Genomic DNA, 20,608 nt, shown 5'->3' with positions numbered 1-20,608 from the left:
AGAGGGAGAGATGCAGAAAGGGAGCGGCAGGGACGATTCCACGCACTAAATAAGCAGTCACTCCAGGAGTCACACTGTTGTCGTCATCACATCTATTTTTCCAGGGGAAGTACATATGAGCAGGTTGCACATATTGACAGATGAGAATACTTGAAGCAGAGTCCTTGTGAGACAAACTGATTGATTTTTGCAGGTGGATATCAGTTTGTTAACCAACGGTCCGCTGGAGAAACAAAAGGTAAGTTAATAAGCGACATATTTGATTGTGTTATTCATATAAAGACAAAAAGGGATCCAGTGGTCTAAAAAGAATATGAGTGCAATAGGACTGTAAGGCAAGGCAATTTTATTCATAACGCCTCTCCAGTGTGCATAAATTGTGTCTTTCGTGCAAACTTCTTTGTGGAATTATTTTAGGCAAACGTGCGGTGTCATTTATTATTATTATTATTGTTTTCAATAATAACCACCTATCTGGTGTACATGGTCACAATAACTAATCGAGCTGGCATTTTCAAGGCTGCTTGTTATTTACCAGGAGAACATGTACCACGAGGGTGTGTCTGTTGGCACTAATCGCTGGCTACGCGGATATTGCAAAAACGGGATAAAAACCATTATTAATCCACTTGTCATTTTCAAGTAAAATGAACTCGTTCGTTATGACACTGCTGTTTAGCTGTTTCCGTGAAAAGGAAAATCACCAGGCGGATGATGGCTCGGGTTTTCTCAATCATCAGATAATCCACAGGTTGAGAGACGCAAAAGTGGATCAATGCGAAGACGTCACGCATCGGATATTGAGGCATATTGTGCAAGGTGTTTTTTGTTGTTGTTTTATGTCAGTCAAACCAAACAACACGTAACTTAGCTCAGAGCCTTGATGGATCGTCACGAGTAATAGAGAGGTTATCAGTGTGTGTGATTGAGGTCTCCCTTTGTCCCCGACAGGCGACTTTATCTGGAAACAACCGCTGAATGTACGGTCACGCTCATTATTTATTTATTTACTTATTTATTTATAAATCAGTTATCTTAGAAATCGTCTCAATGTAGGCCAGAGATTTCGACCTTAAAGATGCACGCCACACCCCTTATTCCTGTTTAAGTGGAGTCAGTGTTGTCTCTGCTTTAACCCATTTCTCTTTCGGCGCCACAATTGTCAGTTGGAGACAGTTACCATGGCGATAACTGGACACTAAATTACGATGGCTGTCATAGTGGTGTAACATCATTATAATGGTAGATATAGAGGTCAAGGCTGTTTTTTGTTTTGTTTTGTTTTGTTTTTTGGATTCATGCATTGTACAGCTGCCCCACATTGTACTGATGTTAATATATAGGGCTCTTTTCATATTTAGTTGGATTTATTGGGTTTAGATAATGCCTCAGGGTTATTAGTCACCCAAACTAATTTCCTTCAGACACCCGCACTACTCCAAAGTGTAAAGTGAAACAGGAAGATATGGCCCAGTTATCCCAGACAATATTTTAAAACTGTGTTAAAAGGTACGCCTGATAGCTAACCAATAGATCTACAAAGCAAATAGTGTGGTATCAGTCAGGGAAGTGCAAATTGAGGTGCAAATGAAAACTACACGAATTTGCACTTCCCTGACTTTGAAGCACACAGGAAATGCCAGTGGGGGAAAACAACAACAACAAGAACAAAAACATCTGTCATGTGATAATTTCAAATATCACCTAACCTCTGTTTCATTTGGTACATGATAGGCTATTGATAGAACTACTATACTATTATTACAGTATAGGGTCTCTATCTTGCAATATAAAGCGCATTGAGGCAACTGCTATTGTGATTTGGCACTAATATGAATTAAATTGAATTGAATTGACTGAGTGTTGGTGTTAGTGGGGTGTGGTCATCTGTAAAAACACACACTGTCATTTTAGGATGGATTTTCCTTCATGGCCTTGTTGTTTTTCCCCCCACAACTCCTGCATGAGAGTTACACATTTGCCAAGCAGTATAATGTCAAAGGTTAAACCATTATTTTTTTTCATGTCTCTGTGATTCTGGAGCACTCTGCTGCCCTTGTGTACTTCACTATCTCACTGCTGTTATTGCTTTGTCCCTCCTTGGCCTTTGTTTTTAAAGCTCTTTGCATGTTATACTGTAAATGTCACTACAGTACAACAGGCTGCCCTACCACAGTCCTCTCCCCTCGAGACAGTGTCTCCTCTGCATGCCCTTCACCTGTACTACCAGACAATGTCTAACCCTGTCAGCCTGTCTCCCAGTCTCACTGGCTTTCAGCTTGCCCTTTCCTCGTCCCAACATTACAGGAAACAGCCTCCATTCAATGTTGTTGCCTTTTCCAAACAGATATCATCACCACGTCTGCCCTTTTCTAGTTCTGTACTCTCAGAAAATAGAAAGCCTGGCTGAGGAACTTGATATTACCAAACAATGGTGCAGATTAGACAGAGGAAAGATGGAAAGGCAACTGCTCAGGTGTCATGTTCACACACAGGGAGAAAAAGGCTGGCAGAAACAATCAAACGATACATTATATGGGGAAGTACAATTGTGCCAAATGTCTAACTCGTTCTCACAGGAAAAATATGACACTGACCCACCCAAGGTCAAAAGTTCTACACTTCAGAAGGAAGCCAAATTGAACTCAAACAAAAGTCATTGTAATTTTTGTACTCATCTGATGGTCATGGATATTGGCCAGAGAAGTAAGTAATTTTAAGCTAAACCTATGAAGCTGATATTTTAGTACTGGTGTATAAATGTTTTGTCTTCATCCTTTTGTGGGATATTTGATAGGACTTGGTAGATTACTGGTTTATGTCATATACAAGTACATTGTAAACCAAATTATGATATTTTCTTAAATATAACCAAGTTATCCCATATGGAAAAGATATATATAAATCTTATAAAGTTTGTATCTGTCTTGTGTGAAACTTGTATGAAAAACATACAAGAGTGAAAACACATATAAGATCCCTTGAAAAATTATATAATGAAACTTGTATGTTTTGGATACTTACTAAAACAATATATGAAAGTAATGAGAAAGTGGCTACTTTCATGAGTAAATCATATAAGTTTTTACTATTTCTTTTCCATATGGGATTTAGTGCCTAAACCTTACCTAACAGTGAGTAAACTGTTAAACTGAACAGTGACTGAAACCGAAAAGAAACAGTAAGCAGCAAAGTATAAAAACTCCACTACTGACTAGATTCTATATAGTGTTATATATAAAACACTCAAATCTAAGGAATTTCATTCCTTCAAACACAATATCGTAAAAAGGTAGTGTAAAATAACAGGCATCAACTATTTTTCTACACATCTCATCTTTATGTCTAGCACGCTAAATAAATATTCTTCTGCTTTTCAGCCATTAAAAATCAAGACTTTTTGCAGGCAATCTAAAATCAATCTAGAATCAATCTAAAATCAATGCCTCAATTGCTGAAACCGTTGCAGAACTTTTTCCAAGATGATTTTTTTTTACTGCTCAAGGGACAGCTTTCTATGTCCTTACAAAGAGGGATGAGTGTTGCGGTCTGAATAAACTTGCTATATTTTGTGTGACGCTGATTGCGTGCCCTTTAACCTCAGACTATCTTTGGCTACTCTGAAATCAGCTGAGGTTGTCCGGCTGGCCTCTTAACCCTGGGCACTTACTGTCATATCTATGCCATTAGCAAGTGCCTGAGTAAGAAGGACACAAAAGAGCATCAAACTTCTCTCCATCAGCCTTGGTATGGTTCTGTCTACTTTTTCAAAATTCTCTCCTTCCATTAGCACCAAAGTGACAGATCGAGCTTTAGATTACCAGTGCAAGAGAGCAGCTGGCTGACACACATTACGCCATATTGCTCTTGCTGTATTATGTTGAGACATATTATGCCAAGACATTATTCACATGAATAAGTGAACAATTCCCCATGTCAGTATGACCTCAGATTATGCTATTTGATATAAAAGCAATCTTGTGTATGCACACACACACAGGTGACATGATACATTTTCCTCATAATGTTTACTGATGCACAGCCGGTGGTAATGCATCAACAAATGTAACATATTCAGGGAGGAATGATGCCACCTTGTAAGTGCTAATATTTACTAATAGCCACTTGAGGTATTGCAAAAAACAAAAACAAAAAAACAAATCATTGAAAAAACCCATTTTCTCCTTTTATAATTAAAAAGCCTTTTAAAAAGCATTCAGGTCACTCTCCCTCTATCATGTTCATAAATGTAATTTTTGTGATGTCATCACCAATTAAAGGCTTAGTGGAAATCTGATCTGTGGGTGGGCCCAGGAGGATAAAAAAACTTTCACTGACTATTGATTATTTCTGATAAAGGCTCATCAAGCAGCCAACATCTTTTAGAGCACAGTTGCTTCTTGCTATCTGCCTTTTTATTTATTTATCATCCTTGATAGTGTTTTTCCAACAGCAGTTTAACAGCATGTGAAGAGTGAAAGATGAAAGTGAAAGACCATTGAAAAGGGAGTTGCAGGTGGCTCACGGTCAAATACCTTCCTTTATTGTAACCATCATCACGGCTGTCAGCTCTTTGATTATTGTGATTTTAGCCACAGTAAAACTAGCATGAAAGATGAAGCATTAAAGATTAAAAAAAGAAACTAAACAATTGTCCATGAAACAAGGAGTGTTTGACAAAATAAACATAGATGACTTGCTTAGCTAATGAATGACCTATTTTTTTTATGCCTGTTGCATGCTGCACGTGAGCAGATGCAGTGTTTATTAATAAAGTTGAACTGCATGTTAATCTTCTCAAATGCACACCTTGAAAAAAGAGGACAGAACTTTCTGTCTTGTCTGCTTAGTAACAGGTGTGGCGAAAAAAAGTCCTGCGCTAAAGGAAGCTATTTTCTTTTCTATCACTGGGATGTTACATAGAACTTTAAAGGTCTTAATAATGCAACATATAAATGAATACATTGATATTATTTATTTAAAAGGGACAGTGCATATTGTTGAATATATCAATGTAAATAAACAGAGTTAGCCAAAAGGCTACTTTTCATCTGTTGTCCCTGGCAGGTCGGACTAAAACGATAAATAAGAAATTCAACACACCATCAAACAATGTACACCAATCTAGTCCATACACAACAAATTTAAAACATAAAATTTCATAGGACTGTAAGAAAATGCAGAACAACAAATGTTGTAATTTTTAAAATACATTAAAAATAACATATATTAATATCAAATTCATGATCACAAATCTGATTCCCCTTTAGCCATTATTTGAGATGAGTTTTAAATGATTTGAAGGTAGTACATTCTCCTATTACAGCTGGAATATTATTCCAAATGTCACTACCTTTAACTGATAATATCTTTAACTGATGATTCCACCTTATGATTTGAGAATCACAAGGTGGAATCTATAGAAATGTACTTGTGTGTGAAACAGGCATTTAACAAAAAATATTTCTTCTGTTCAAGGTCACATGCAAGGATTTTTGTTTCAGATGTATCATTCTATTGGATGGGACAGCTTCATCTGTTCCTCCATCGTCATCTTATGTCACATCATTTTAGAAATGTCCCAGTTACTATTGTGCTGTTTAGATCTGTTTATAGCTCACAAATCAAATAAGCGGAGCACAACATACAAATTGCAAGTGCGCAGGAATGCTGTTGTTCATACTACAACTAATGACCATAATGGGATAATTTGTTTGCTTAAATGCATTATGTCCTATACAAGTGATGCAGCTGAACACAGGCAAATAGACAGATGGCTAGATGGACATAAATAGACCCAGTCAATCAGAGGACCAGTTCAGTTCTCTTAGAATTAGTAGTCGATACTCTCCGTTAACAGTACTAAAGTATGGGTTATAAAACCTCTGGAAGGTGCAGTGCAGACATCCCATGGTTTGTTTATAGATCATGCATGTTGAACTGCAGACTTGTTTTGTTTTATTAGTTCACACAGAGCATTGTTCTGCTCCATCAAATCCATTGCTGTCATGCTGTGTTTCCCATCTATATTCATTTAGAGTGAAGGATTATAGTCAATAGTCACTGTCAGCTGATGTATAGCAATCTATCAGACACTTTATTTGCACAAGCTAATTTGATAGGGCTTTGGACTGCTCACTAAACACTGATCCATGACACGTATTTGCATTCAACAGCCATGTACAGTGGTATCATGATATTAGAGTGACAAAAAACATAAACAGATTAACTGAACCTGCCATATCTTTTGTTTGTTTACATGCTACAAAATAAAATCAAGAAAGTGGTCTAAGTTGGTCTCAGAGATTCAAACACTAGAGGTCAAAGGTGAGACTCATTCATTATGCTAAAACACAGCCAAAAAAGACCAAATCTGTTCATTTTACACATTCTCACACACCTGAATTTTTATCACCAGATGGTCTGGATGATGTCAGAATGCAAACTGATTAACTGAGTTTCAATTTTACTATAATTCCCTTTACAACTGATCACAGAATAACTAGGAGGGAAGAAATTTCATAAATTGACTTGTTGTAAAAAAAAATATTGTTAATTGAGGGTATAGAACAACTTGATGCATATTTTTTCAGCACTTGAAAGTTGAGCCCAATTCTGTAGTCCTTGGATTACTGCACTGTGTTCAAGGACAGATTTTACAATCTCACAACTTTTCTAAAACCTTACTTTAACACTGAGAAGTTTCGGGACACCCAACATTATTCACACAAGTTTTTCTCAGTGGATTTAAACCAAGCAACATGAGGCAGCATTTAATGTCTAGAAACTGCTAAAACTTCCCATCCATCCATCCATCCATCCATCCATCCATCCATCCATCCATCCATCCATCCATCCATCCATCCATATGTGTAATACCTTTCATTTCTATGTTACCGTGAATTGTGTTAATGATATTGTGAAAAACAAACGTCCCTTCCCTGTGCAGAATGTCATGACAACCCACGTAATAACGCTCTAGATATTTTAATCTGGGTCAAAGTGGGGAACCCACCGGCTGATTGACACTCCAACATAGCGAGTTGTGGAGCCATATACCTTGGCTGTCTAAAAAATGATTAATTAAATAAACTGAATATTAATAAATACATAAAATATTTTAGCTCATTATAGTTTGCCTGGACATAACAACATTATAGTTGCCTGAACATAAGAGATATCTCTGTAGCAGACATGGTGTGTGTCTGCACGTGGGTGCGCACTGAATAGCCTACATAAAAATAGGTCAAGGTTGTGTGATGCCCACAGAGACGAAGAAGCAGTCTCTGCCAGAAAAAGAGAACATGTATGGCTCTGAACACAGATCATTGTGCAAGATAAAAGCTGTATCCACAAGCATTTGACATCTGCTATACTCCAAAAGGCTGGACAGAGCAAGTGTTGTGCGTGATGTGAGTCCTCTTTCCTCTCACTCAATAGGTGCGTAATTGTGTGGTCATCATCTTGCGCAGTATACCTTGAATGCATGTTCATTGTTGCTGTTTTTGTACCAGACTGCAGACATGAATGTGCTGGAGTGGAGTGGGGAAAACAAACAATCAAACAAACAAACAACAAAAATCCCCCTGACTGTCTATTTTGTCTTTCTTCAATTCTCTCTCACCCCCCCCCCCCCCCCTTTCTTTTTCATTACTCTGTGTCAGCAGTTGCCATGGAAACTATTTTGCTCATCGTCTCTTCACTCCTTGTATATATGACTGGTAAGTACAACCCTGCTCATGCAACACACACGTGCATCCATGCATACAAACACACATGCATGCACACTCGCCGATTGTCCATAGGGAGGCAGTGTTGGTGCAAGCGGTGACATTTCATGGAAAAGGACTGGGGGTGGACAAGTCAAATCCATAGAAAAACATCAGTTTAAGTGTGGATTTTACTGATTGCATGCCTGGTCTCTTATTGTGTGGGACTGAATTTGCAAAGATATGTTTTTCATCTTTCACTTATGGCCCTCTAATTTCCTGTGTTTTTCCCCTTTCTGTTTTCTTTCCACCTTTTCACTTTAACCACTTAACACTCTGCCTCGCAGCTGCAACAAACACTGATACAGAGGGGGGTGAGTACTCTTCCTGTGGTCTCTAATGGGGTCAAACATTGATCTTAAGTGCTTTACTGATGATCTATTCATGTTTAGATCAGACTCTTCGGATGTACTGATAGAGCCTTAAAATTACCAGACCAAGTTATTAACCCAAACAGATTCTAGTTTTGAAGACATATGAGCAGTAATTTGGCAAGAAATAGAGTTGATAAAGTAGGATAAATATATAGGATTTCAAAATCTATGAAATCTAAAGTGTTGCATCTAAAGAGCACTGTTTCAAAGTCAAACCATCATAATGCTATTACTGAAAAATCACTGCTTGAAGTAAATGACATTTTATATGAAATCTATTTAATATGTGATATTATTATATGCAATATTGTTTCATGCCAGCTTTCCCCAGCTTATCTCCTATTGACATATAAAGCTATAAATATTTGTACATAAATAACAAGAATCTATTAAATAAGTACCATGTGTTTTATATTGTGTATATATTTATGTAAGCTGGATATGATAATGTGTGAAGTTACAATTTGTTATTACATTAGAGTTTCAGCTTACAGTGCCACTCCAGACTGAAACTAGAAACACACTGACTTAGGCTTAGTATAGTCATTTTAGCACAAACAAAAATACTGAGATATCCTGAGATACTGTTATTGAGATAAACATCCTGTTCACAATAACATTTTGTTTCTGAAAAAACAAACAAAGAGTATTTATCTTTTTAAACACATGCTCTTCCAGTCTGTATTAGCTGAGGAGAGAGACAGATCACTGAGTTAGTGGTCTTCTATATCCATTTCATTTTCATTAACAGAGCAATAATTTCCTGAATGACTACCAATACCCTTAGGAAAGCTGATTTTAGTTGACTAATTTTCAAGATGAGTCATAAAAATAATTATATAGATTACAAAAGAAGAAAGACATGGATTTTGTCACAAAACACTCAGAAAAGTGTATTGATAATAGTGATACAGGCTTGCAACTGAGACAATGTGTTTTGATTTCTCATTGTGGTTTTATAAATGTGTTTGTTTCCCTGTTTGCAGCAACCAATACATCTGAAAACCCATTTATTTATGGTAAGTTAAAGCAAAACCTTCTGAAATAACTAGCACATTGAAAGTAATTACATAGACATAGACTCATTGTAAATCCCTAAAAATAAATAAATTAAAATTTTTATAAAGCATTATTTGCGATAAACAATGATTAAATTACACCCCTGCTGTTGCTTTCTTTCTTCTGCAGACTATGAGACCTTGAGGATTGGGGGATTGGCATTTGCAGTGGTGCTGTTTACACTTGGCATTCTTCTAATCCTCAGTAAGTTAACCTTGTGTGTGTCGTTTCATCATGTCTACACGCGCTCTCCACTATAACCAAATGTTACAATTTAATTATAAAAAACTGCATTTTCATAGAATTTTCACATCATTCTACTCCATGACCTTTCTTACGCGCTGTTTCACATAACACTTTAATAGTGATGACACAGATGTTTCGTTCACAACAGAACAATACAGCTGACAGTTTAATGTGTTTCCAGGTCGGCGATGCCGCTGTGGTATTAAACAGAAGCCCAGGTATGTCAGTGTCCCTCTCTGATGTACAGAAATGATTTTTTTTTTGCTGCATGAAGAGCTTTTTTGGGTCATACTATTTGATTTAGTTACCATGACAACCTGTGGATCCTCTCTTCAGGGCCCCCGGAGATGAAGAGGCACAGGAGGAGAATCTGATTGTCTCCAAGGGTAAGATGCACATTTTAACTCTTGTCATTTCCTCCTCACCTCAAGCTCACCCTCTGACATACATCCATAATTAAGTTTCCTTCTGAGAGAGCCCATAGAACACAGGAACTGGGAAATCTGCTCCTTTTGGCTACATTTCAGAATATCTGCAATATCTGCTTTTTTTTTTTTTACAGTTAAAAGGCTTTTAAACAATCAGTCAAATGTGGGATCATTTTTTGCAGTGTTTCTGCTCTCATGTTATCCATTTGTCTAAAGCTACTGGTGGAAGATGCATTGTGATCCTTTGGTCACATAAAACCAGTAAAATCACAGCAAAAAATATACTTTACGATATGCTATAAAAGAAAAAGTGCAAATATAAACAGTGTTATTACTGTCATTATTACATAACAGTGCTTGATATATTTCAAAATATTTTTAAATAACATCTTGAAGAGGACATATATTCTTACACCCCACAAAAAGTTGGTGTATACCGTGTATTTCCCCATTATGTGGTTTTCAAGTTTTAGCTTAGAAATATTGCTTAGACTTTTCATTTTAAAGTGGATTTAGTCCACTGTATATAACCCATGTTTTAAAGAGATGTTTCAGCACCTGTTGCTTTAAATCTTAGTGAATCTTAGCTTCTTTTCATGCCGTCTTCAAGAAGAGCTCAGTGATTCACAAGGTAGCAGGGAGAAAGTTTGTCTTTAGGCTTTAGACCAGAAAGTTTTTCTTTAAGATATTATTTTTAGTTTTAAAGTGAAAATTGGTTAAACTTATGCAACAAAACTACTTTAGGTTTGGGGAACAATCAAGGTTTGAATTCAAGTACACCTTTTCAAGAAAGCATATGGACTATGTGTTTTAATTGAATATTTTGATATGATATTTATAGCATTTTTACTGAATTGCATGAGTTAACTTGTGTGAGTTATAAGAGTATCTTCCACTCTAAAATGTGCATACCTTGTACATTAAGTGAGTGAATACATATACTCTACAGTAGTGCTCTTTGTTATAAGGTCACAAGTACAAAATCCAGGTACTCCTTGCATACTTAATGGCCCTCAATTAGCAGCAGAGCCCTGAGCATTGTCCTTCACCTTCAAGTGATTGCAAGTGAGTGAATGTTTTGGCACAGGAGAGGAATATTTAACAAGAAATAACTCTAGGCAAGTTTAATGTTTTGCATGTTCGCTTCAGCTAACTCACTCATCATTGACCTTTTTCAGCTGCAGCAGCTGCCAAGGAGACTCCACCAGAGAACTGAGGCAACTCTAAAGAACTACCTTCTGAAATGAAGATTTTATTTGATACTTGTCTACAATAATAGTGAAGGTGTGGGTGATTATTATAACCGGTCATGCGATAGGGTAAGAGGGGAGGTATATGTTTAGAGGAGTAATGCTGATATGTACATAATTCTTGTGCCTGCTGTTCTTCGTTGTGATCATGCCAGTCCCTCCCTTGCTGCCTGTGCTCTTGTCCATTCCTGTGCCTTTCTGTGACCGTGTCTCCACTTCATTGTCGTAGCCAGTAGCACCTTTAATGCAAGATTGTCTTTAAAAGAAAAGAAGACTTTCAAATCTTGTGTGACCTGCTGTTCCTAATTGTTTTGTTAATTGTCCAGCGTCATATTTTGCCACAGTTAGAATATAACACATACATATATATATATATATATATATATATATATATATATATATATATATATATACAGTATATATATGTATCAATACGATATGTGTATAAGTAGTACTGACAGTTCACAGAAATATGAATATCTTCATTTACGTTTAAGTGTGAATGGCTGGGTGTGTTTGTGTGGCCACATGAGTGTAGTTATGTGTGCATGCATATCCTGTATGTGTATGATTGTGTGTACATCACAAGTGCATGTGCATCTCTACATGCAAGTGTGATGAGCCTTATATAAGACAATCTCAACTGCCACAGCTCTCTTGAGGGAGCACAGTAGTGTGCAGGTGCCTGCATGGGCCCCTCCACCGCAGTGTTTAACAGTTCATAGTGGAGGAAGCTTCTGCATCAGCTATCTCACTGCCACCTTCTCCACATATCCACTCCACTGCTCTGTCACTGGCTCCGTCAGGATTAGCTAGTCTCCAGCAGGCTATAATTAGTTTTCCCATACACACTCACTGGTGCCACAAATCTGTCGAGCCAGGGTATCGTTCTTTTCTCTTTGTTATTTGTTTAGTCAGTCTCATGATGTTTTAAATAACTAGACATGCATTACACTGCCGGAAGAGAGATTAAGTTTGTCTGTGGAGTTTGAGAGTCGTGATATTGATATTATTTGTTTGCCAGACTACATTAATAGTAGCCTAATGTAAGCCAAATTATAGAGAGAGTATAGATGACTAGTCCTTGTTGTCACCCTGCTGCCAGGTCGGGTTTTAACCAGTATTAAGTCTGAAATTAAACATGACAGCTAAACAAGTAAATATGTTCATTCTTCACACAAGAGCCTTGTTGTGTGGCAACCTGTTGTGCTTTGGCATAAATAAAAGTGGCGGAACACAAAACGTGTATTTTTATGTTTATTTCTTTTTTGTTTTTATCTTGCTGAAAACCTGATTTTGTTGTAGAATTTGGATTCTTATTGTTTTCTTCAGGGAACTTTCTATAAACATTCATTTACATGCAAACGTCAAACAGCATTTGAAATCACTCTGCTGTTTTCCAATCAATGTCAGTCAAGGTTATAATACTGTCACTTGGGGCTATGAAACCATGTGTCAGGGAAAGATTTCTCCACCTGAAGACTCTATAACATGCCACATTTTCTGTTACGATTCCAAAGGTTGAAGCAGCTTTTGTTTATTGGCACCAGCTTGCAAATTTTATGAGACTATAAATATGTAACTGAGCGGCTGAACTAAAATATGCCTGAGCGTGGAGGGGTGGTTTAGTGGGTGGGGATTTCTACTGTGGGAGTCTGGTCTGGAAATGCAGACAGGGCCACCCGCAGACACACCTGGACAGTGGTGATACAGAGCCTTCTGCAGCTCAGGTGAGTGACTGCTCTCTTAAAATAAATATTAAAATAAATGTGGCACAATAATCTGTTACCTTAAAATTATTTAAATAAATGTTAGAGCTGGATCATGTATGGAAGATACATGTTTTAATAGGTTTAAGTTAATCTCTGTGTTTATTTCTGTATTAAATGTGAATTACCGGCATTCCTGCAATGAAAAGTTTAACCTTTGAATGCAGGCTGTCCAAATAGTCCAAAACATGTTCTCATGGCTCAGTTAATATGTGTTGTAAAGCTGGGTTTAGAGGACAGTAGTTTGTTTACTAAATATCCTGCTAGATGCCCACTTTTAAAGAAATCTCATAGCAGTGATGTAGTGCTTGACTTTAGGGGTGCTGTCTTTATTTGCCAAAATCACTATATATCAATTAGGCAGTCGTCACAGCAGCTTCTTTTCCATGTTCTATCTATAACCTCTATCAGACTGTGCAAGGTTCAAGGTTAATGAATATTGGAGCTGTAATATATTAATGAGTAACTGCCTGGTATGCCCTTATGCTCAGTGGTGCATTGAAAAGGCCCAGGCACATAAAGGATTAAAGAACTGAAGTTCACAATGCACACAATGGCATGCTTGAAGTAAGTGGAGAGAGCCAGGGAAAGTCTCAGTTCTTTAATCTGTTTAAGTTAACAATTAAAGACTTGGAGATCAAACAAGAAACGCTTGTTTGTGGGAATGCGTGTGGTTTTGGTGGTGGGGAGGGGTGGTGAAAGATGTTGGCAGAATGGGTGCGGAAGAAGAATCAATACTGCCATTAACCTCTCAGTGAAGATCAAGGCAATCGCTTTGCCATTAAGACTGCAGTAGGCAACCCACAGGGCAATTTGTTCAGGACATATAAAGTTTCCAAGCCTTTCAACTGCCTCTCATCTAAAGTGAATAAGCCCAGTTAAATTAGCTACTAGAACAGTCAAACTTTATTACAAGAGAGGGGCTGTAGAAACAAAATGCCCACAAACTTTTTAACCCACACACGCTTTCACATACCAGACCCAATGGTGGGAATGCTATTAATACAAAGGTTTGTGTTTAATAATTTAAAACAGTGGACCTTGGTGGATCACCGGTTGGTAGATGCAACCCCCCATCGCCCCACACACGCACACTTTAAATAAAAAAAAACCTATTTGTATTATCTTTTTGCAGTTTGACCAGCTGAACACACAAACAAGACAAGACAACATGTCTTCTCCTAAAGGTGAGTTACACAGCAGCTGAACTGCTCATTATGAACAAACGCCAGGGCAAGGAAACAGACGCATTCGAGTGACATAACATTCGCAAGGTCATAGCTAAACTTACTGTTGTGATTCTGAGTCAGAACCACAAGTGAGCATGTTAGTCATATATCAGGGGAGTGTAAAGTTCCCTTTTTTATTGTTATACAAAGGTTAACACTGGTCATGGAAAATATGACCTTCTAGCATTTAAGCATTGTTTCACAGTCAATCATGCTTACTTAGAATTTCTGCATTACTAGTTATGCCTCTGGCTTTTTGGTAATAAGGTGATATAATAAATTATATGACAGTGCATTTGTGGAGGCAGTAAAATGAGAACAAATTTAGGGGCTGATAATGGAATACAGAATCATTATTTAAAGAAACATTTGGACTTTTAAAGTCACTTACGATCTGCCAGAAGAGCTTGTTGTCTGTGCACAACTTCAGACAATGGACCAATTTAGACTGTCACCCTGTTTTCACAACGTGCACAAAATAAAACAATGAATTGAGCCTTGAATGTGTCCAAATCACAACACAGTGAAAAATAGCTTCAATATTTGAGCTTGATGCAGCTTGCAGTTATGTGTCTGTAGAAAACAGTTTTTACTGGCTCTGTATCTCTTTCCACTCGCTGTCCTTCAATAGGTGCAGATGTTGACCTTGATGCAGACTTTGTATATGGTAAGCAACTACGTCTTAAAAAAGTGTATCTCATCATAGTGTGTAGAAAGCAAGATACAGTCAGTTTCTGTCGTTAGGATTAGGGGTCTGGGGGGTGAGGGGGTGGAAAGTAATGGTGTAGTGACAGAGCGCTTTGTGAATTTGCAGATTATGAGAAGCTGCGTATTGGAGGTCTGATCTTTGCCGGGGTCATTGTGTTCCTTTCCATCATTCTGTTGGCAGGTAAGACAGCATTCCCATCCTATATGTGCTGTGTTTTGTGTTTGTATAAGATTTCATATGTGTTTCAATGGAAAAGAAAGGAAAATAGAAACAAAGGCCCTAACAAATGGAACACCTAAGGTGAGGATTGCCGAGGACATGGCTGGAAAGGCTGGCTGAGTGTGAACAGCCAATGAAGATACAGAGAAATATGCTCTCTTTTTCTAGTCCCTGTCAGTACTCTCACTGAAGTATTTTGGATTTTGGAGTTTTTAGGACATCCTAATAATAATGGAGTAGTTTAACTATCCATACGTTTTGATAGGAGCTAACTATCACTTGGTTTTGCTTTTTTCTCAAGGAAACAAGATCAGAAACTGTGGCAAATCCAAGGTAAGATATTGCTGGATGGGTTTATAGTGACATCTGCTGGTCATTATGAAACAATAACTCGTTATATGATGAAACAGTACTCTGTTTTAACTTCTGCATAGTGCAAATCTTCATAAAGCTAATGTTAACATGATATGAAAAAGGCATTAATGGATGCAACCCCTACATGAAAAATGACCTCATTTGTTTTCTTGTCAACAGCCAAGACGTGGTGATGAGGAAGATTACTAATCCGAGAAGAACCATTGTGGCAATGTCCTGCGATACATGGCATTGCCGTGAGCTGTTATGTGTGTAAAAATGTAAGGCTTTTGTAAAAATAAAGTGTATTCCACCACGCTTTGTTTGTGCTTGATATAAGAAGAAGAAGATATAAAAGTAACTAATTATACAATTAAAAAAATAACATAACAGCAAAATGTATAATCTGACAGTATTAAAGTGTTCATATTAAAGTGAACAACAAAGGCAGTTACTGAATAAAAACAAGTAAATTGTATCCAGAGGATGATAGCCTTCCAGTTAAAAGAATCACCTGACATTTGACACCTTGAAGAACAAAAACAAGTCTGCTCGGAAAGGAAACGCCCAACCCAGGCACAGCGTCTTTTCAGTAGCCTACCTGGAAGTGGTTTGCATTACAAGCTCCCCATCATAATATAAAAGGCTGTATGCAGAATTGTATGAAGTTTACACTTTGATACATGGTAATGGTAAGTGGACAGTGTTTGTACGGCACCTTTCTAGCCTTAAAGAGTCCACAGGAAATGATCTAGACTCACACCAACCTGTAATAAATCCTCCCTTTGCCTATGAGGTACCCGCCCAACAAGTTTCACAAGTTTTTTTTTTCTTTTTTTGCATAAACCTCCTGACAGTTGATGAAACATACACAAATAAACAGCGAAAAAACAGCTCTGACCCTTCCACAAGGACCTCAGGTGGAGAGATAGAAGAGCGTCATTCGAAATGTCTTTTGTTTTAGTAATTGCTTGTGATTCATAGGTTTACGGGAAATCTCTCACTTGAAACTAATTTGTGTTGATTTGCAGTTACTCTTCCTTTTAAGTGGGCGGCATCCAAAAACTGAGCAATCAAAAAGTCCCGTAAGAGAGCCGCTAAAATCCCTCTTTCGACAGAGGTCAATAGTTCAGGTTTCCACATGTAATTCATGTGAACTTCACATGTACTTCTTGTAACAAAAACAACCACAAGGTGGCGCCCTCGGATCAGCATGGCGATTAAGGAGTCGCACGACGGGGCCGTGAGGAGGGAGCTGCTGACTAAAGAGAAGAAATTCAAAGTGTGGGAAAAATGCACTACACTGAAACACAACACCGCGAACTGTAAATTTCGAGGAACGTTAATTCTGCAGATTACATCAGCGTCAACGTCAAAGCATAAATAGAGGCCCCGAGGTTGCATTTAAATAGTGCAGTATATAAAAAAATTTCCCTGACGTGGTTGTTTTTCCTTTTTTGTTTTGTTACAGAAAGAGAATGCACACATCAAAAGTTAGGCCTGCTTTCACGGCTCCTTGCTGGGAGGCAAACAGGACTTCCCCTGTTTGCCGTTTCATCTGAGCCAGTTAGACTCGAGCAGCGGCATCATAGGTACTGTATTTTCATCGCTGCAGCACAAATGACAAAGCGCATTAATCATACCGCCATAAAACTGCGCCTGATTAATTATCCCTGAATAAATAAGTCGTTACAGAGAGAGACAGGAGCTGTCAACCAGCTGAGTCTCAAGGACCCCCTGCGCTCTTTTTTCTCTCTCTTTCCCTTTTCCCTTTCTTTTCCCATTCAGGCCCCAGAAATTGCTGAAAAATACCGAGCTGTAAAAATTACCGCCCTTACTGCTAAGCGGTGAGGAAGGCAGTTTTAACAGTTGGATCCCCCGGGCCTTGGTTCAGCTGCTCTCCATAAGGGCTTCGGTTGAGGTAAGCATGAGCAGCCATTTATCTCACACTTCACTAGAACTGATAACATCGCTGCACCAAGAAGAGGTTTGGAGAACAACACACATACAGATGCATATTATGCCGGACAGGTGTTTGACGCTGATCAGATACTGTTCACATAAGCGTTTAGAGTAACTGCTGGTAACTGCTGAGACAGCACTCCGGGGTGACTGCTGAGACAGGGTGGAACAGTTTGACAAAACAGTTTAAGGGAAAGTGTTGACAAAGTAACCTGAACTATTCTCGATAAACGCCTAGCACCAAGCTACCCTATGATCTCACATAGACTGGCTGTTTTCAACTAAAGCTGCAACTTCTTTTCTTCTAGTTGGTGCAGTGTTCCTACTCTCTTCTATCCACTTCATTAGGTACACCTGTTCAACTGCTCATTAGCCCAAATAGCAAATCAGTCGATCACATGGCAGTAACTCAGTGCATTTAGCCATGTAGACATGATTAAGAAGACCTAATAAAGAATAGGTAAATAAAGAATCTTGAATCTAATAAAGTCCAATCTGAGCATCAGAAGGAAATAAAAAGTGATTGTTGATCCTTGTTGGTTTCTGAGTATTTTAGAAACTGCTGATCTACTCAGATTTTCTCAGGAGAATGGGCAGGAATGCTTTGAGCTGACTGACAGTAACTCCACTGTTACTTGATATGTTACTTGATAATGCATTCACGTTGCCACAGTATTTGCCAACTGAGCGATGTTGTTGAACAAGCTGTTCTTTTCAGGACATGTAATATCAGCAGCTTGTGACATGCAGGCCTTCAGAAACTGCCCTTTGGTGAATCACTTTCCTGCTTTGGCGATTAACCGCATAACGTCCTTACTGAATTGTGGAAAAGTTCTTGCAGGGATAGCAGTCGTCTTTGTAGCTGCTATTGTTTTCTGTCTTCTCCCTTGTTATTCTCATTACGCTCTTTGCGTTTAGTTGCGTAATGACACTTGAGATTATATTCCTTCAACACAGCAATTTTCTGCTTGCATATAAGGCAGATCACATTTCCATAAAATTCAACAAAAAATACTGCACTATGCATCTTTCTTGAAATTGTCCGTGTCCTTCATCCACTTCTGCTTCTTTTAGTTCTGCTAGTACTACCTTTTCTTCTTCTTGTCCTGCTTCACGTTATCTGCCCCGATCGCATCAAAAACTGCACTTACTTAATTGAACAAAGTAAGTGCGTGGGCCAGGAGGTTGAGATCTCTGGTGTAAAGGATATTTTCTTGCCACACTTTGAGCACCTTAGTACCGTTGAGCATGAATTAAACGCCACAGCCTAGCTGAGTGCTTTTGCTGATCATGCGCCTCCCTTCATGATTACAGTGCACCAGTCTTCTGATGACTACTGTCAGCAAAATAACACACCTATGTCATAAAGGTGAAACCAACTTAAATTGGTTTGTTGAACATGAAATATGGAATCTCATTTCACTGTTATGCTGATTGACAAATTTACTTTCCTCTTAAAAAGTATTCTACAGCCTCTTAAATAGTTTTGCTGGACTGCTTTGCTGACATAAAATCATGGCTGGCATTAATTTTTTTTAAATGCGAATGATCAAAAAACAGAGGTTGTACTATTTGGACCTCCTGACCCTCGTTCTTGTCTTAAGGGTTACCTTAGCCCTTTGGAAAACTCCACAACTCTCTTTGCGAAAAGTTTGGGGATGATCTTTGTTGGCAGTTTTACATTTGAGAAACAAATAAATTCTCATTTTAAAGCCACATTCTTCCAGCTGAAGGCCCATTATTTTGGTATCAGCCAGGCTCTGCTCTCTTGTCTCCAACTTGTTCAAATTGCGGCAGCCCAAATCTTGACAGGTACACGTAAACGTGACTATATTTCATCAGTTTTGGCTCGTTTAAACTGCCAGTACATTATAGAATTGGTTTTAAGATTTTGCCTCTCCGAACTTTTAACTAAACATACTCCAAACAAAATCGGGGGTCAGCTGATCAGTTGCTTCTAATTGTTCCTAGAAGCAGACTAGGAGACTGGGCCTTTGCAGTTGCTGCGCCGAAACCTTGGAACAGTTTTCCTGTGAGGTCAAATTAGGATCTCTCCAACACCCAACATTATTAAAACCCATCTGAAGGCCCATTTTGCTCCCCAGCTTTTAATTGTTGTTTGCTTCTATGTCTTGTCTTATATATGTACACACACACACACACACACACACACACACACACACACACACACACACACACACACACACACACACACACACACACACACACACCTATCTATCTATCTATCTATCTATCTATCTATCTATCTATCTATCTATCTATCTATCTATCTATCTATCCGTCTTCTTCCACTTTATTCGGGGCCGGGTCGCGGGGGCAGCAGCCTAAGCAGAGAAGCCCAGACCTCCCTCTCCCCAGCCACCTCCTCTAGCTTATCCGGGGGAACACCAAGGCGTTCCCAGGCCAGCTGAGAGATATAATCTCTCCAGCATGTCCTGGTTCTGCCCCGGGGCCTCCTTCCAGTGGGACATGCCCAGAACACCTCACCCAGGAGGCGCCCAGGAGGCATCCTTGTCAGATGCCCGAACCACCTCAGCTGGCTCCTTTCGACGTGGAGGAGCAGCGGCTCTACTCTGAGCCCCTCCTGGATGGCTGAACTTCTCACCCTATCTCTAAGGGAGAGGCCAGCCAACCTACGGAGGAAGCGAATTTCTACTGCTTGTATCCCCGATCTCGTTCTTTTGGTCACTACCCACAGCTCGTATAAGTTCGTATTAGTATAAGCACAGTACCAAGGGCTCAGAGAAGAGCTCAAGAAGATGTGGAGGGTGAAGGTAACAGTGGTCCCAGTGGTAATTGGAGCACTCAGTGCAGTGACTCCCAAGCTAGGCGAGTGGCTCCAGCAGATCCCAGGAACAACATTGATCTCTGTCCAGAAGAGCGCAGTCCTAGGAACAGCTAAGATACTGTGCAGGACCCTCAAGCTCCCAGGCCTCTATATAGACATGACAATGACTTTGCTGTATTCAAATGGCCTCCACAGCTATCTGATCTCAGTCCAAGTGAGCACCTTTGGGATACAGTGAATCAAGAGATTCACATCATGGAAGTGTAGCCAACAAATCTGAAGCAACTGTGTGATCATCTCTGTCGAACATTTCCAGCACCTTGTTGAATTTATACCATGCAGAATTAAGGTAGTTCCGAAAGCAAAAGCAGACTCAAGCTGGCACGAGCAAGGTACTTAATTTGCAGGAAGTATCTACTCAAAATTAAACA

At 38.8% G+C, this 20,608-nt stretch overlaps 1 protein-coding gene and 1 long non-coding RNA gene across 3 annotated transcripts; both read left to right on the top strand.

Annotated features, from left to right (window-relative positions):
• The first annotated feature begins 5 nt into the window (after positions 1-5).
• fxyd6 (FXYD domain containing ion transport regulator 6) lies at positions 6-11,513 on the top strand. Of its 2 annotated transcripts, none has more exons than XM_082501756.1 (8): positions 6-238; positions 7,668-7,721; positions 8,057-8,083; positions 9,130-9,162; positions 9,332-9,406; positions 9,630-9,666; positions 9,785-9,834; positions 11,055-11,513. In XM_082501756.1, exons 2-8 carry the CDS (start codon positions 7,673-7,675, stop codon positions 11,090-11,092), a joined length of 309 nt encoding a protein of 102 aa, XP_082357882.1. In that variant the 5' UTR covers positions 6-238; positions 7,668-7,672; the 3' UTR covers positions 11,093-11,513. The 2 variants fall into 2 exon arrangements, with proteins under 2 accessions (XP_082357882.1, XP_082357881.1); XM_082501755.1 differs by having other exon boundaries at positions 7,665-7,721.
• A 1,254-nt stretch (positions 11,514-12,767) lies between these two features.
• Positions 12,768-15,722, top strand: LOC309688514. The gene is made up of 6 exons (XR_014271102.1): positions 12,768-12,856; positions 14,031-14,082; positions 14,756-14,791; positions 14,939-15,013; positions 15,354-15,385; positions 15,587-15,722. It is a non-coding gene; the product is annotated as an uncharacterized lncRNA (long non-coding RNA).
• The last annotated feature ends 4,886 nt before the right edge of the window (positions 15,723-20,608 follow it).

This window comes from Aulonocara stuartgranti, assembly GCF_965226115.1.
Source record: "Aulonocara stuartgranti genome assembly, chromosome: 14".
Lineage (NCBI taxonomy): Eukaryota > Metazoa > Chordata > Actinopteri > Cichliformes > Cichlidae > Aulonocara > Aulonocara stuartgranti.
Note: the sequence above shows the minus strand (reverse complement) of the source record. Positions and strands in the feature narration are given on the sequence as shown.